General features: G+C 40.9%; 1 protein-coding gene across 5 annotated transcripts in view; it reads right to left on the minus strand.

The window, feature by feature from the left end:
* Positions 1-17,472, minus strand: part of SNX25 (sorting nexin 25) — a 156,531-nt gene that overhangs the window by 57,541 nt on the left and 81,518 nt on the right. For all 5 annotated transcript variants that reach the window (XM_012452846.2, XM_064369773.1, XM_064369788.1 and 2 more), the window contains one exon: positions 7,491-7,561. In XM_012452846.2, coding sequence (XP_012308269.1) covers positions 7,491-7,561 — 71 coding nt within the window. The remainder of the gene's footprint in view (positions 1-7,490; positions 7,562-17,472) is intronic.

Below are 17,472 nucleotides of genomic sequence, written 5' to 3' on the forward strand. Positions count from 1 at the left end.
AGTGTGTACTCACACTCACTTCTCACTTATATGCTACAAAGAGCTACAAAAAAGTATGAGTTTGTTCTGTGAAAGTAATAGCACAAAGTTCTCCAAGCACACAATCTAGTTCCATGAACGGTCAAAGTGAAACAGGAGATCTAACACCACACAACAAACACTCAGTGGCCTTCACCCTTCTCCTCTAGAGGACTGCCTGATGTGTTCCCAGCTCCAGATACCAATGCCTAAATGAAGGCCTTTGAAGGGCCCAAGTAAGCCTTTAAACCCCTAAGGGGCCTGGTCTACATGGATGGATCTTTGACTCACACTCTCACGTAGGCCAAATGAACCAACCTGAAGTCACCCGAGCATGAAGATCCCTTTTTCCCCAACTCTAAGCCTGTAAGGTTATTTCAAGCCAATTTTGAATAAGCAAAAAGAATACAGGGTCCTAGACTTCAAAAAGGAAGAGACCCTCTGGCTCAAAGCAAAACCAAACAAACCAGACTATCAAATCAGAATTTAGAATAAAATTTAAGAGAGAAAGATATTTGATCAAAGCACCTTTGTAAAACAGGACTTGACTTAGTGTTCAAGTTAAACTTCACTAAGCACCATGAGAAGCCATGCCAGACGTTTGTACATCCTGCTTCATTTAGTCACTGAATGAGGACTGAAGAGCATTAGAGATTCCTAAATGCTCTCCTGTGTAGTCCAATATGGCTGCCACTAGCCACAGGCTTAAGGTAGTGTGGCCATAAACTATATTTTCAGTCTCTTTCCTCTCATTTGTTTTTAAACTGCTTGATATAAACTCACATACCAATTTCACCTATTTACCAAACACAATTCAATGGTTTTTAATATATTCAGAGTTGTGTCACTGGCACCATAATTAAATGTAGAATATTTCCATCATCAGAAAGAAAACACCTGTACCCATTAGCAGTCACTCCCTCCTTCATTTTCCATGCCACTTCATCTCAACCCCCCACCTCCAACAGACCCAAGCAACTACTGACCTGCTCTTCTGTCTATGCATTTGCCTATTTGAGACATTTCATACAAACGAAATCATGCAATATGTGGCCTATTGTGTCTGGCTTCTTTCACTTAGCATAAGGTTTTCAAGGCTTATTCCTTTGTATTGTTGAATAATATTTCATTGTATGAATACACCACATTTTGTTTACCCCATTGTTGATGGTGATTTGGTTGTTTCCAATTTTTGCCTATTATAAATTATGCTACTATAAATATTTAAATTTTTTGTGGAGATACAAATTCATTTCTCTTGGGTATACACCTAGGAGTGGAAATGCTAGGTCACATGGTAATTCTGTTTAAAATTTTGAGGAACTGCCAAATTGTTTTCTATTTTCCAACAGCAATGTATAAGGTTTCCAATTTCTCCACATCCTCACCAACAGTTCTTATCACTTTCATTTTAGCCACCCCAGAAGGTATGAAGTGATGTCTCGTGTTAGTTTCAATTTGCATTTCCCTAATGTCTAATGATGATGATGATGTTGAAGATATTTTCATGTGCTTATTGGCCATTTGTACATATTCTTCCTGGAAATGTCAATGCAAATCCTTTGCCTGTTTTTCAACTGGGTTATCTGTCTTTTGATTATTGCATTTTAAGAGTTCTTTATATATTAGGGATATAACCTCTTTATCAGATACATGATTTGCAAATATTTTTCCTACATTCTGTGAGTTGTCTTTTCATTTTCTTGATAATATCCTTTGACAAACGTAAGTTTTTCATTTCTTTCTTTTTTTTTTTTTTTCCGAGATGGAGTCTCACTCTGTCGCCCAGGCTAGAGTACAATGGTGCAATCTCGCCTTACTGCAGCCTCTGTCTCCCTGGTTCAATTGATTCTCCTGCCTCAGTCTCCCAAGTAGCTGGGATTACAGGCACCTACCACAACACCCAGCTAATTTCTGAATTTTTAGTAGAGACGGGGGTTTCACCATTTTGGTCAGGCTGGTCTCAAACTCCTCAAATGATAACTGCCCACCTCAGCCTCCCAAAGTGCTGGGCTTACAGGTGTGAGTCACCACACCCAACCCCTAGTTTTGAGACAGGGTCTGGCTGTGTTGCCCAGGCTAGAGTGCAGTGGTATGATCACAGCTATCTGCAGCCTTGACCTCCTGGACTCAAGTAATCCAAACAGCTGGGACAATGGGTGTGCACCACCACACCTGGCTCATTTTTAAAAAGTACTTTGTAGAGATGGGGTCTCCTAAGTTACCCAGGCTGGCCTCAAAACGCCTGTCCACAGCCGGGTGTGGTGGCTCACGCCTGTAATCCCAGCATCTTGGGAGGCCAAGGCAAGCAGATTACCTGAGGTCAGGAGTTTGAGATCAGCCTGGTCAACATGGTAAAACCCTGTCTCTACTGAAAATACAAAAAAATTAGCCAGGTATGGTGGTGGGTACCTGTAATCCCAGCTACTTGGGAGCCTGAGGCAGCAGAATCACTTGAACCTGGGAGTCAGAGGTTGCAGTGAGCTGAGATTGCACCATTGCACTCCAGCCTGGATGACCAGCAAAACTCCATCACAAACAAACAAACAAACTCACTCCTGTCCTCAAGTAATCCTCCCGCCTTGACTCCCTCAAAGTGCTGGGATTATAAGCTGGGCCACAACACCTAGCCAAGTTTTTCACTTTTAACGAAGTACAATATACTTTTTTCCCCTGGTCACTTGGGCTTCCCCTCATTCTTAGTAGACCCACACAATTTGCCAGAGCACTGATTCCATGGAACCTGCCTTTTTCTGGACACGAAGACATGTGGCGGCTGGAATTACCTATACAGTTCCAGTTATTCTACTTTTTGCCCAAATGTTTTTTCTAACTTTGAACCCTATTATAGTCTTAAAAGACATCAATGTAGTAAAAGCTAAATACTTATACCAGAATTAACCCAAAAGGAGTAAAGGTAGTAAGTCTTAATGTGATCAGAAACCTTGCTGAAAAGAAGTATTTCTAGCATTTTCACACAAAAAAAGGGAAATAAATGCTATACTTGAACTTACCAGTTACAATGCAGTGGGTTGAATTATGTTCCCAAAAAGATATGTTGAAGTCCTAAGCCCCTGTACCTACGAAAGTGATCTTATTCAGAAATGGGGTCTTTGCCGACGTGATCAAGTTAAGATAAAGTCATGCTTAATTAGGGTAGGCCCCAATCCAGAATGACTGGCACCCCTTTTAAGAAAACAGAGACACAAAACCAGAGAAGACTGTCACATGACGACTGAGGCAGGGACTGGAATGATGTATCTCCAAGCCAAGGACCACCAGGATTACAAGCAACATGGAAAGCTAAGAGACAGATATGGAAGAGACTCCCCTAGAGTGTTCAGAAGGAACGCAGCCCTGCCACAGCCTTGGTCTTAGACTTCTCACCTCAGAACTGTGAGAGAATACATTTTTGTTGTTTGTGCCATATAGTTTGTGGCACTTTGCTGTGGCAGCCCTAGGGATCAAGACAGAAGAACCTTTTAAATATTGTATGATTCTACTTATATGAGGTACACAGACTAGTCAAATTCGGAGAGACAGAAAGTAGAATGGTGGTTGCCAGGGCTGAGGGGAGTGGGGAAGGTGGAGTTACTGTTTCACGGGTACACAGTTTCAGTTTGGGAAGATGAAAAGTTCTGGAGATGGATGGTAATGATGGCTACAGAACAATATGAATATAATTAATACCACAGAACTGTACACTTAAAAATGGTAAATTTTGTTACGTGTATGTCACCACAATTAACTCTTCTCCACAAAAGAAAAATCTTTTTTCTGAGAAATGTGAGCTCCTTTAAATCATCAGGCCCTGAAAAGCATTTAGAATGTAACAGAGGTCATGTCACACTTCCCCATGAGCTAAATAATTACTTCTTGAAGCCGCTTCTATGCAGGCTCTACACCAACGCCAGGCAGCCATAAAATGTCGTCCATGTTACAGTTTAACTACGTACAACCAAGCACTAACTAATATTATTTCTGTAAACCCATGAGAATTCCTGACAACTTTTGTAATTGCCCTCTCTCCTGATTTGTCTTTTTTCTTTAAAAACTTGAGCCTCAGCCGGGCGCGGTGGCTCACGCCTGTAATCCCAGCACTTTGGGAGGCTGAGGCGGGTGGATCACGAGGTCAAGAGATTGAGACCATCCTGGTCAACATGGTGAAACCCCGTCTCTACTAAAAATACAAAAATTAGCTGGGCATAGTGGCGCGTGCCTGTAATCCCAGCTACTCGGGAGGCTGAGGCAGGAGAATTGCCTGAACCCAGGAGGCGGAGGTTGCGGTGAGCCGAGATCGCGCCATTGCACTCCAGCCTGGGTAACAAGAGCGAAACTCCGTCTCAAAAAAAAAAAAAAAAAAAAAACTTGAGCCTCTCTTTTGTTCTCTGAGCACTCCTCAAGGCAACCTGGCAGTATGTCCCTGGCTGTAGTCCTCAACTTCTGCGCTTGAATAAATTCTCTTTAAACTAGATTCTGACCTTTTTGATCATTTTAGGCAGAAAGAAACTAATACTTACAATAAACCAAATACTTCAGTTATAATTAATATTCAACCACAATACACCATATTAACAGCAAATTCTTGCCAGTTACTTTGTCCTTATATATAAATTAACACGTACACACACTCTCATGCTAAAATTTCGTATTAAGCATAAAGCATGTAAGAGTTTAAGCAGTTTAACTTCACAAAAAGAAGGAAGACTAAAATCCACTGAAGCATTATCATATGCAGACATAGAGGCTGGAGGTGACAATCACTGCTAACCAGTAACCTCAGAGAAGCACTGGAATCAGTCTCCAGTGTTTTCTGTCCCAGGCAAAATGGCCCTAAGGCCCCAAGAGTGCTTTGTTTGTTTGTCTTTTCCTCAGTGCTTAAACAGAAGGAAGCCAGGATACCCAAGAGTTGTAAGGATAGCTTAGACAGAAACACAGATATGAAAGAATCAAGCATCACTGAGAATATCTACAACATAACTGTTATGGGCTGAATTGTGTCCTTCCCCCACCCCCAAAGTAAATTCAGAAGTTGAAGTTCTAACCCCAAGTACCTTAGAATGTGACCTTATTTGGAGACAAGGCCTTTGGAGAGTCAAACAAATTGAAAGACAGGTAAAAAAGAAGGACAATGTGAAGTCAAGAAAAGACAGCCATCTGTAGATGGGGAGAGAGGACTGGAGCAGGTCCTTCCTCACCGCTCTCAGAAGGAACTACCCTGCTGACACCTTGGTCTTGGGCTTCCAGCCTCCAGAATTGTGAGAAAATTAATTTCTGTTGTTTAAACCACCCAGCTTGTACTTTTTAATGGTAGCCCTAGCAAACTAATGGAATAACAAAATAAGAAAGGTATTTTGCTGACTAAACTCAAAGAGAAGCACTAAAAAAGATCACAGTGGCAAGAAGGCATGCCTCGCCAGTGTTCTTTCAAACAGCTGTCCATCTGTCTGGAAGTGAAGCATCTTCTCTGCAAGAAAAATGATAAAAAGGAGAGGAACAGAGTCCACACTCTAGTAGGAATTCATCTGATCAAGTCTTCTTAGCTCAAAAGCCCATGTAAAGACATCCTCATTCAGAGTAAAATCCCAAGTCCCTGTGTTATCAATAAGGCCTTTGTGACTGGGTTCCCCGCCACCTCTCTGAGCTCGCGTTTGGCTTCTCTCCACCAACTCAGCCCTTTCTTCAGCCCCATCAGTCTCAGCATCAGGGTTTGGCACCTGCCCCTCTCCAGATACCCGCAAGCTTCCAGATCACTGCTCAAAGCCCACCAACTGAGCGAGGCCTTCCCCAACTCACTATCTAAATGCAGAATCAGCCTCCACCGAGCAGAACCAGCACTCCCTACCAGGATTCCCCGCATCTCAATTTTTTCTCCAAGGAACGTGTGACCATCTGAAATAACCATGTATTTTATTTGTTGATTGTCTGACTGCCTCCCAGCCCAGTTTAGGGAATCAGAATGCAGAAATTTTGATTTGTTTACTACTGTATCATTATTACTCAGTCGGTACTCAGTAAACACTGTTGAATGGACATATTTGCACAGGCTTCCTTACAGGCCAAGCTGAGGAGTTAGTGCATCTTCACAGTCTATACCTGTATTTGCTTTATACTCACTTCTACCTTTTGTCAGGCTCAGGGAGGCAAGTCCAAGTCCAAATCCCCAGCCCAAGTTTCCACTGCCTCTGTGTGCTAATGAGAAACCTGGAAGCATGCTTTAAGTCTTTGGCCCAACTCTTCCCTGCTCTTTTAGCACTCTACTCCCTTCTCCTTGGCAGAGACTTGCACAGGCCTGGAGGTTTGTGTGGAATGTCTATTGTCCAAGGTGAAAGCAGTGTTTGCTGCCTCTCAGCTGCAAAGCAACACCTGCTCTGCACTCTAGATTTTAACATCTTTTCTACCTTTGTATATGCAAGGGGGAATATTCTAACATCAGGCAAACTACAAGGGAGTTGAAAGCCATCCTCACACCTTAATTATTCTTCAGTATCATGCCTGGGTAAGAATCTTACTTCAGTGGAAGAGAAACAAACAGGAAGAAAAAGATAGAGCATATAACATATACATATGTATATACACACACACATCTCTCTCTCTCTCTCTCTCTCCACCCACCCCCTCTGACAAAACCTAAAACACAAGAGTAGAAAGAGAGAAAAAGCTATTAGCAATCCAACACTTAATTAAAGAAACAAGATTTTATTTTTCCTTAAAAAAATGCTTGGCTGGGTGTCGTGGCTCACGCCTGTAATCCCAGCCCTTTGGGAGACCAAGACAGGCAGATCACAAGGTCAGGAATTCAAGATCAGCCTAGCCAATATGGCGAAACTCTGTCTGTACTAAAAATACAAGAAGTAGCTGGGTGTGTGGTGCATGCCTGTAGTCCCAGCTACTGGGGAGGCCGAGGCAGGAGAATTGGTTGAACCTAGGAGGCAGAGGTTGTAGTGAGCCAAGATCGTGCCCACTGTACTGCAGCCTGAGCAACAGAGGTCTCAAAAAAAAAAAAAAAGAAAGAAAGAAAGAAAGAAAGAAAAGTAAAAATAGCTTAAAGAAAAGAAAATAAACGAAAAGATGAAGCATACCATGAACCTCATTGGAGTCATTTAAATGACCATCAAGATTATGTTTCAAGATAGAAATATTAAGATTAAAAATCAACATGTGAAAAAAAATTATGTAATCATGTTTAGTTTAAAACCAGAACAGAAACATTACATACCCAATGATATTTTAACCTTCTAAAAATTATGACTGCAGCTGAATAGAGTTTATACAGAAATACAGACAAGGTTTTTGTTAGGATGAAATTATATTTACTTCTCTAATGCTGTAATAGTATTGTTTTAATAAATTGCAATATTTAAATGTAAGCCAGAAAACCTCCTGTTTGCTAAAGATCTGACAGGAGGAGAAGCCCAGGGATCAACCCGACCTTTCAGATGAGGAACTGAAGAAAACAAACTGCTTCTTACCCTTGTGTCTCTTCAGCTGGGGAAAGCTGCTAATTGTGGTCGCTTGGATTATTTCCACTACAATTTGATACCTGATTTTTAAAAAAAGAAAAGGAAAAAAGATTTAAGAGGAAGAAAATACTATTTTTAGAAATACCTTTAGACTGTACTTAAACAAATTAACATGGAAGCTGTGAACCCTGCCCAAGGAGCATTAAAACAATCCACCTAACCAATATGGTGAAACCCCCGTCTTTAAAAAAAATAAATAAACAAAACAATCCAACATGGACTGAGCATCTACAACAGGCCGGGCCCCATGCCATGTTCTGTCACTCCTGAGGCCCTCATGTAAATGTCACGAGCCTCCTTATCCCCGCTCTGTTCCCTATACCAGAAGCATAACTACCTGTAGAAACTGTGAGGTTATGCTCAGCCCCGCTCTCCTCCATACTCCTAGGTGACCAGAGCTTACTGATTCTACTTCTTAAATTTGCACTGTCCAACAAGGTGATCACGAGCTACATGTGGCTATCTAATTAAATTAATACACATGTAGTTCCTCAATCACACTAGCCACATTTCAAATGCTCCACCGTATCTGTGGCTTGTGGCCCACATTGTGCAAGAAGAACATTTTCATCACTGCAGAAAGTACTACTGGATGGTGCCATCAAAGCTGTCCTCTCCCCTGCAGCCCCACTGCCTCATTACTTCTCACTTAGAAGACTGTCTTAACCCAACAGAATCAAAGTATCTGCACCATGACTCACATCAATATTTTTAAAGCTCCCCTGGTAACTCTAAGGCACAGGGAGAGTTGAGAACCATGAGATTAGAGCACCAGCTATATATGTGTGTGCCTGAGAAGACTTCCAGGTCAGAAAAAATAAACAAAATTCTTCATTTTAAGTGCCAAGTACAACCCTGGAGTTGTAGCTATTTTGAACATAAATTCAATTGGGTTTTATACATCTAAATTCTTTTTTTTTTTTTTTTTGATGGAGTCTCACTCTGTCACCAGGCTGGAGTGCAGTGGCGCCATCTTGGCTCACTGCAACCTCCACCTCCTGGGTTCAAGTGATTCCCCTGCCTCAGCCTCCCGAGTAGCTGGGATTACAGGCACGCAACACCATGCCTGGCTTATTTTTGGGTTTTTTTGTATTTTAGTAGAGACGGGGTTTCACCATGTTGGCCAGATGGTCTCAATCTCCTGACCCCATGATCCACCCACCTCAACCTCCCAAAGTGCTGGGATTACAGGTGTGAGCTACCACACCCAGCCCTATAAATCCAAATTTTTTAAGCACCCTTTAATGGTTACTAAGTAGTGCCCTAATAAAACTGGTCTATCCTGAGTATTTTGCTTAGCCCTTAATTATACGAATTAATTTCATCTTCTGGTAATAAATTTATTTAACATTAATTCTTACTTTGAACACAAACCATGCAGTAGTCTAAGATTTAATGTTATATCTGGCTGGTTTTTATAGTACAAAATTATATACATTCTTTTGCTTTTCAAGTAAAACCCAGAGAAGAGACAAATTTATCTGAGTCATAGCTACTTGTGGACTCCTCACAAATTTGCATCTTTTTAATCTTTTCTTTTGGGTAATATAAACATCAGTGCTTGACTCTCAGGACCTCAGAGTGGGCTGTCAGGAGCAGTGTCGGCATACCACCCAGAGACGGGGGCAGACACTGGTGGCTGCCTGTCCAATGTCCAGTCTCTCTTCCTTCCTTGCTAAGTGACCTACAGTGTTATCAGGGAAAGTGACACATCTAGCTTTCTCCACAGCAGTCAGAGATGGCCAAGTGATACCATTCTAGCCTTGGAGTAGGCAGAAGTCACCGGGTAGGGATTCCAGGAAAGTGGTCGAAAAGGAGTCTCCATAGAAAAGCCCTTTCCAACTTTAGTCCTTACCCTTCCCTCATTTTTCTGTGTAAATCAAGGATGCAACTGGATATAGGCACAACAGTACCTTGCAATCACGAAGGTAAAAGCCACAGGGTAGGCCGGGCACAGTGGCTCACACTTATAATCCCAACATTTAGGAAGCCAAGGCAGGAGGACTGCTTGAGGCCAGGAGTTTAAGAGCCTAGGCAGTAGAGCGAGACCTCATCTCTACAAAAAATTAAAAAGTTGGCTGGGAGTGGTGATGCATGCCGTTAGTCCGAGCTACTCTGGAGGCTGAGGCGGAGGATCAATTGACCTCAGGAGTTCAAAGTCACACTAAGCTATGATCGTGCTACTGCACTCCAGCCTGGTCAAGAGAGTAAGACCCTGTTTCTTCAAAAATAAAAAAATAAAAAACAAAAACAAAAAACAAAAAGACCAGGTGTAGTGGCTCATGCCTATAATCCCAATACTTAGGGAGGCTGAGGTAGGAGGATTGCTTGAGCCCAGGAGTTTGAGACCAGCCTGGAAACAAAGGGAGACCTTGTCTCTACTAAAATAAAAAATAAAAAATAGCTGGGCATGGTAGCACACACCAGTAGTCCCAGCTACTAGGGAGCCTGAGGCAAGAAGATCACTTGAGCCTGGGTGGTTGAGGCTGCAGTGAGCTATGATCATGTCACTGCACTCCAGCCTGGGCAACACAGCAAGACCCTGTCTCAAAAGAAACAAAAACAAAACTACAACCTAAGGATGATTCAATAAGAAGACAGGAGTAGTTCATGGTTCCACTGACATTATGAACCATCAAAACAGCCCCTAACTACCGATCTCAGGGCATGTGGAGACGTGGGAAAAATAAACACCTGCCACATTCAAGTTGCTGTATGTGAAGTTGTCTTGTGGCCAAATGCCACTCCAACTCATAGAGAGCTTTCTGAGGAAGACTTAACATGCTTCCACACAGCAATTCCAATCTTAAGAATTTATCATAAGGAAGCAATTTAACACAAGAAAAAGACAAAAATAAAAACACAACCCAAAGCCCAAACTATCATATATGTTTGTTGTAGCAAGTTCTACAAAGAAAAGCATGAAAATACTCATGATCAATAATGAGTATGGTCAGTAATGCTTTCATTAAACAAAACATTTCTTAATCTTTTCTTTTGTTCTAGACACACAGGAATGAACACCACCAATATGGTCCTTGCTTTCAGGACATATCAGATTAAACAGAAAGCATCCAGCCAGTAATATTTATAATCATAAAGATTACATGAAAGTAGATGTTTATGACTGTAATTTTTAAAATGCAGAACGGCACATACATTTATGATTGTAGATATGTATCTATGTGTGTATATTAGCCAGGGCTACAAGGCAAAATAGAGAGAAAACGAAGACTTAATGCGTCTTCATTGTTAAAATGGTAGCCTTAATGAGTCATTTTCAACTTTTTCTAAACTGTTTCATCTATCTACCTATGTATCTAAGACTGTTCAAGCTAAACTTACCTTCTTTTTTCTTCCACAGTAAGGTTTCCTTACCTCTCCATTTCTCTACTAGTACCATCATCCTTCTCAAAAATCATCTTAGGTATCTACCCTACCAATAAACATCAGTTTCAAAGTGCTATGGATGGTCCTTTGAATGCCTTTAAATAAGCTCCTTGCTTACTCTTCCTTCATCTATCACCCTGTTTCAGGCTGCCTTCTTTCCTGCATGGTCAGTGCCATGGCTAAATGGTCTGTCTCCTGGACTTCAATCCTCTCTCCCATCCAAACCATCCTGAGCATCTGTCAATACACCCTCATATGGGACCACTCACCTCATTTCTCCCTTGTTCAGTACCTCCTGCACCTCCCTAAATGAATAACCCTACATTCCTGCCTGCATTCCCTTCACAACTTGGCACTGGCTCTGTTATTGAAAAATTTCTTTTTTTTCTCCCTATGAATGTGAACCTAATTAAGCCAGGCTGGTTTCTACACTGCCTTCTCAAAACCGCGGTCTCATGCTTCATTTCCCGTTGGAAGGCAGTCTTCCTGTCTCCCTACCTAGATCTTACATGTATTACTTCTTCCCTAAAGCCTTCCCCATCCCTATAATGCACACCAGTATCTGTCTTCTCTAAAATCCTGAATTACTTCTGTTCTATAATAGTATCTATTTACTCTTTTATATTGTTGTTTTAAAGAGTCACATGTCCACAAAGAATGCTGTGAACAAAGAAAATGGTATTCCCAGTCATTTCAAGGCCCAATACACCTCCAAAGAATGTTGACACATTTTTGAGCCTAAGAATGTAGGTTCAAAACTACAAAACTATACTGTTATGTATAATAAAGATATGCTACTTTTTTCTTCTCAACTAGATCAAGAGCCTCTTAAACACAGGAGTTCTGTCTTACATTCTCCTATAGTACCTAGCTTGGCACTAAACATATGGTAGGAACTCAACAGATATTAATGAGCTAAATTAACAAAAATCAACATTTCCAACACTTAACAGGTACAAATAATATTCTGAACAATTTATTCTTTTGATATTCTTTTTTTTTTTTTGAGACAGAGTTTCATTCTTATTACCCAGGCTGGAGTGCAATGGCGCAATCTCGGCTCACCGCAACCTCCGCCTCCCGGGTTCAGGCAATTCTCCTGCCTCAGCCTCCTGAGTAGCTCGGATTACAGGCACGCACCACCGTGCCCAGCTAATTTTTTGTATTTTTAGTAGAGACGGGGGTTTACCATGTTGACCAGGATGGTCTCGATCTCTTGACCTCGTGATCCACCCGCCTCGGCCTCCCAAAGTGCTGGGATTACAGGCATGAGCCACCGCGCCCGGCCCTCTTTTGATATTCTTAATGATTCATGCTTTGGAACAAATGAGCCATCAAGGGTACCAAAGAAAATACACACCATCTGAGTAAAGAGTTAAAGATTTTTTTTTAACAAAACCATAAAATTACAATGTAATACCACCTAACATTCATAGATGGCTTTCATTAGGTACTGGGTCCTGTTTAGATATTTTAATTTATATTACCTCATTTAATCCTCATAAGATGCTATAATCATGTCCACATTACAGAGAAGGAAATTAGAATTCAGATGATTCTCAGATCTATACAAGGTCCCACTGCTTTTAAGTCCTAGAGACAGAATTATAATCTAGGGCTGCCTGACTTATAAAGTTCATGCTCCTAAACATTTTCCTGCTACTCTAAAATTCAGTATAGGTTAATATTTATCTTCTCTAGTGCTTTTCCAAGTACATAAGTACGGCCAATGCTGGATCATCTTTCCAGCTTTACTGCCTTCTACATCCCTTTTGGATACTGTTTCTGCCAAACCAGACCATACATGATACCATGAACACACTCCAGGTCTTTCCTGATCCCTTCTCGTTAGTATTTCTGCTTCTCCTTAACAGTACTCCTGTTTCTTCCTGCACACCATCACTTCCCCTTATCTGCTGAGATCCTATTAACTCTTATTAAACACTCTGTTCATGGCCATTCCTCTGTGAAGGTTTCTTAAGAGTTCTCTGCTGTGGAATAAAATATTTGCTCCTACCCACTTCCTTGGTGCTTTACACTCCACTTACAGCCTTAGGATCTTGCTTCCTACTTAGCTACTTATAGTCACATGGGTCTCCTGTGCTGGACTGCAAACACTTGACAGCAGCGGGGTAGAATCCAAGGAGTGCAACCAGTTCATCTTAGTAATCACCAGACCTTCTCCACACAGCACTCTGCACATAGTAGGCATCAGAAGATGATTATTGGCCGGGCGCGGTGGCTCAAGCCTGTAATCCCAGCACTTTGGGAGGCCGAGGCGGGTGGATCACGAGGTCAAGAGATCGAGACCATCCTGGTCAACATTGTGAAACCCCGTCTCTACTAATACAAAAAAAATTAGCTGAGCATGGTGGCGCGTGCCTGTAATCCCAGCTACTCAGGAGGCTGAGGCAGGAGAATTGCCTGAACCCAGGAGGCGGAGGTTGCGGTGAGCCGAGATCGCGCCATTGCACTCCAGCCTGGGTAACGAGAGCGAAACTCCGTCTCAAAAAAAAAAAAAAAAAAAAAAAAAGAAGATGATTATTGAATCTGTTTACTTCACTTTTACTGGACATCAAGAGGAAATGACTGACTTTTACAATCTTTTTTTCTCAGCAAAACTATACAATATATACATCAAAACATATCCAAATGCTGGCTATCCTTGAGGACATGGGCTTCCAGAGTTACCTGGCACTCACACGGCTTTCCTTCCCCAGAGGAAGATATGACTTTGCAAGTGCTGAGTTTAGTTCAAGAATAAAGAGGGCTGGTATTTGTATACGTTCCCTTGATCAGAAGTGCATAGATTGTTATGTGTTTTTCAAAATGATAACGTCAAGTCAAGAAGTCAAGTATTAGGGAGAGGGGGCATAACAAAAATTTAGCTGTTTTCCAACTCTGGCAAGATCCTACCTAGAGTCTCCTTTGTCCCAGTGATAAGGAAAAGCCACAAAGATAACTCTCACCTGCTCCTCTGAATGGCCACCTCATCTCTTTTTGGTATTTTACAACTGGCTAAATAAAAAGAGCAAGTTTGTGTTTCTGAACACTTCCCAACAATCTTAAACTCACGGAAATGCTACACAGTACTTCAAAGTAATCCCCTTAGAGATTTATAGATTTGAGGCTGGGAGGGTGGCTCATGCCTGTAATCCCAGCACTTTGGGAGGCCAAGGCAGGCAGATCACTTGATGTCAGGAGTTCAAGACCAGCTTGGCCAACATGGTGAAACTCTGTTTTTACTAGATACACACACACACAGACACACAGACACACACACACACACACACACACACACACACACGCCCACCCCACACACAATTAGCCGGCCCTGGTGGCACGCACTTGTAATCCCAGCTACTCAGGAGGCTGAGGCAGAAGAATCACTTGAACCCAGGAGGCAGAGGTTGCAGTGAGCTGAGATTGCACCACTGCACTCCAGCCTGGGCAACAGAATGAGATTCTGCTCGAAAAACAAAAACAAAATTATATACATGCCCAATATACAAATATATTAATTATATTAATATACATTTAAATACATGTATGTATTTAAAGAGACATATATATTTATATATTATATATTTTTATATATTAATATGTATTATATATTATCATATATATTTAAAATAATTATTTTAAATAATATAATATATATTTATATATAAAATATATTAATAATTATATTACTATATGTTTAAATACATGTATGTATTTAAAGAGACTTATATATATATAAGTCTCTTCATTTCATTAGGTGTAGCTTATATGGATTTCTAAAATGTTACATTAGGCCAGACGTGGTGGCTCACACCTGTGATCCCAACACTTTGGGAAGCCAAGGTGGGTGAATCACCTGAGGTCAGGAGTTTGAGACCAGCCTGGCCAACATGGTAAAACCCCGTTTCTACTAAAAATACAAAAATTAGCTGTGTGTGGTAGTGTATGCCTATAATCTCAGTTACTCGGGAGGTTGAGGCAAGAGAATCATCTGAACCTGGGAGGTAGAGGATGCAGTGAGCTGAGATCGTGCCATTGCACTCCAGCCTGGGCAACAAAAGTGAAACTCCATCTCAAAATAAATAAAAAAAAAGTAAGTAAATCCTTAGTCTCAGGTATACAATGTGATAAATAGTTTAAAACATTGTTTTATAAAAATTAGCAAGAATATATTATGGAGTAGAATACCATACATATTATGAACATTAAAAACTAAATAATTTATTTTTATTTTTATTTATTTAATTAGAGATGGAGTCTCACTCTGTTGCCCAGGCCAGAGTGCAGTGGTACTATCGCAACTCACTGCAACTTCCACCTCCTGGGTTCAAGTGATTCTTGCCTCTCAGCCTCTGGAATAGCCGAGATTACAGGTACGTGCGACCACACCCAGATAATTTTTGTATTCTTTGTAGAGACAAGGTTTTATCATGTTGGCCAGACTGGTCTTGTCCTGGCCTCAAGTAATCCACCTGCTTCAGCCTCCCAAAGTGCTGGGATTATAGGCGTGAGGCACTGCTCCTGGCCTAAATAATTTTAAAATAATGTTTTCAGAGTTGCCACAAGCTAGGAGTGTTTTTGTTAGGGGGACTTCAGTTAAAGCATTTGTGAAGAAAGCAAGCCATGATGCTTTCAGCCACCTAAGCTGAAACTTTTTCCCATCCAGAGCACTCCTAAAAGGATCTGCTGGATAACTGAGAAAGTGTATCAGAGTAGTCAAGAATGTGAGCTCTCACACTGGATGGCCTGTGTTCAAATCCTGTTTCTAATATACACTATGTCATCCAGGGAAAATGATTTAAGCTTTCAAAAACTAAAGCATCGTCATTTATAAAAAAGAGTAGTAACAGTAATTTTCCCTCATAGGGTTGTTATACACATTAGATAATACCCTTAATAATCTTAAAACACAGTTTGCCCCAAAGCAAGAGTTCAATAAATGTTCATTATTATTCTTCCTTAACACAGCTACTGAGTCTTTAGATATGTATTATCTAGGGAAATAGTATATATGTTTGTTAAATATGTATATATTTAAAGCAGCCTTACTCATTCCTGATTACAAAAGCATTTTAGCCCAATCAACCTTAGACCACCAGGATCACTCTAGTCCAACAAAATCAGGTCTGCTGACCCACATGAAGAGCAAGAGACCATGAAGCAGTGGAACCTGGGGGGTGCCTCTCCAAATGAGGGAAAAGATAATATTACTATGAGATTCTAGGGAACAGTGGAGTTAAGGTGAAGTTTAAATGAAGCAGCATTTTGACAGGCTCAAAGCAGGGCTGTGTAAAGGGGTCAATGTTGGGTGGATCAAGGGCCCCATTTCCTGAGAGCTCTAAGAAAGACATGTTGAATCCAGAAAACCCTTAACTATGGCTCTGCAACTGGGTTGTAAATTGAAGCTGCTTCTTTGTGTCAGCCTGCCTTAGATCATCCAGGCAAAAGTAGAATGTGTCATTCTCACTGCTATAATTCCAAACAGGAACTGGTAGTTTAAGACTTTTGAAAACAAAGTTTCTCAGTGAGTAAGAAAGCACAAAGAAGGCGATCATTATGACATTTTCCTGCCAGGACAGGTACTTAGGAGAAATATTGTTTCCTGTTTACTTTATAGCTGGCTTTAGTGTCTGTTATACCAGCCTGATAAATGTCTGGGCAGATTTTCGTTTCTCAGTCTGCGCCAGTTTTTACTTTCTCTATAGTAGCATATGTTCATTGAAGAAAATGAGAAAATATATACAAAGCACAACATTCAAAGTTAACTACTATTAACATTTGGACTATCTTTATAATCTATGCAAACATATTTTTTTTTGTTTTATAAAACTGGGTTTATATGCTATACCTACTGTCTTTCAGCCTTTTTTATCAATTTATAATTATTAGTTTCCAGTACAATTAAATATTCTAACACTACACCATTACCAATATATGGTAATCCACTGTATAGATACACCAAAGATATTTTTAACCAAACTCTTTTTATTATGCATTTTGGTTATTAAAAGCTTTTCTCTATTTAAATAAAACTGCAGCCTGGTGTGGTGGCTCACGCCTGTAATTCCAACACTATGGGAGGCCAAGGTTGGCAGACAGCTTGAGCCCAGAAGTTTGAGACCACCCTGGGCAACATAGTGAGACTTTCTCTCTACAGAAAATACAAAAATTAGCCCAGCATGGTGGCATGCTCTGGTAGTCCCAGCTACTCAGGACTGGGCTGAGGCTGAGGTGGGAGGACTGATGGAGCATGGGAGGTCAAGGCTTCAGTGAGCTGTGATCGTGCCACTGCACTCCAGCCCAGGTGACAGAGCGAGATCCTGTCTCAAAAACACAAAACAAACAAAAAAACTGCAAGGAACATTCTTGGAGAAATCTGTCCACACATGATTATTTCCTTAAGATATATTATGAGTCTTAAGTGCATCAAAAAGGACACCCATTTCCACACTATAAAATTGTGTCACAAATAGGTAATAATTTATACTCCTCCCAATAGAAAACAAGGTTCTATTTTCCTACACCCTTGCCAATGCTA

Source organism: Aotus nancymaae, unplaced genomic scaffold, assembly GCF_030222135.1.
Source record: "Aotus nancymaae isolate 86718 unplaced genomic scaffold, 86718_ANA_hifiasm-v0.15.2.pri h1tg000006l, whole genome shotgun sequence".
Classification (NCBI taxonomy): domain Eukaryota; kingdom Metazoa; phylum Chordata; class Mammalia; order Primates; family Aotidae; genus Aotus; species Aotus nancymaae.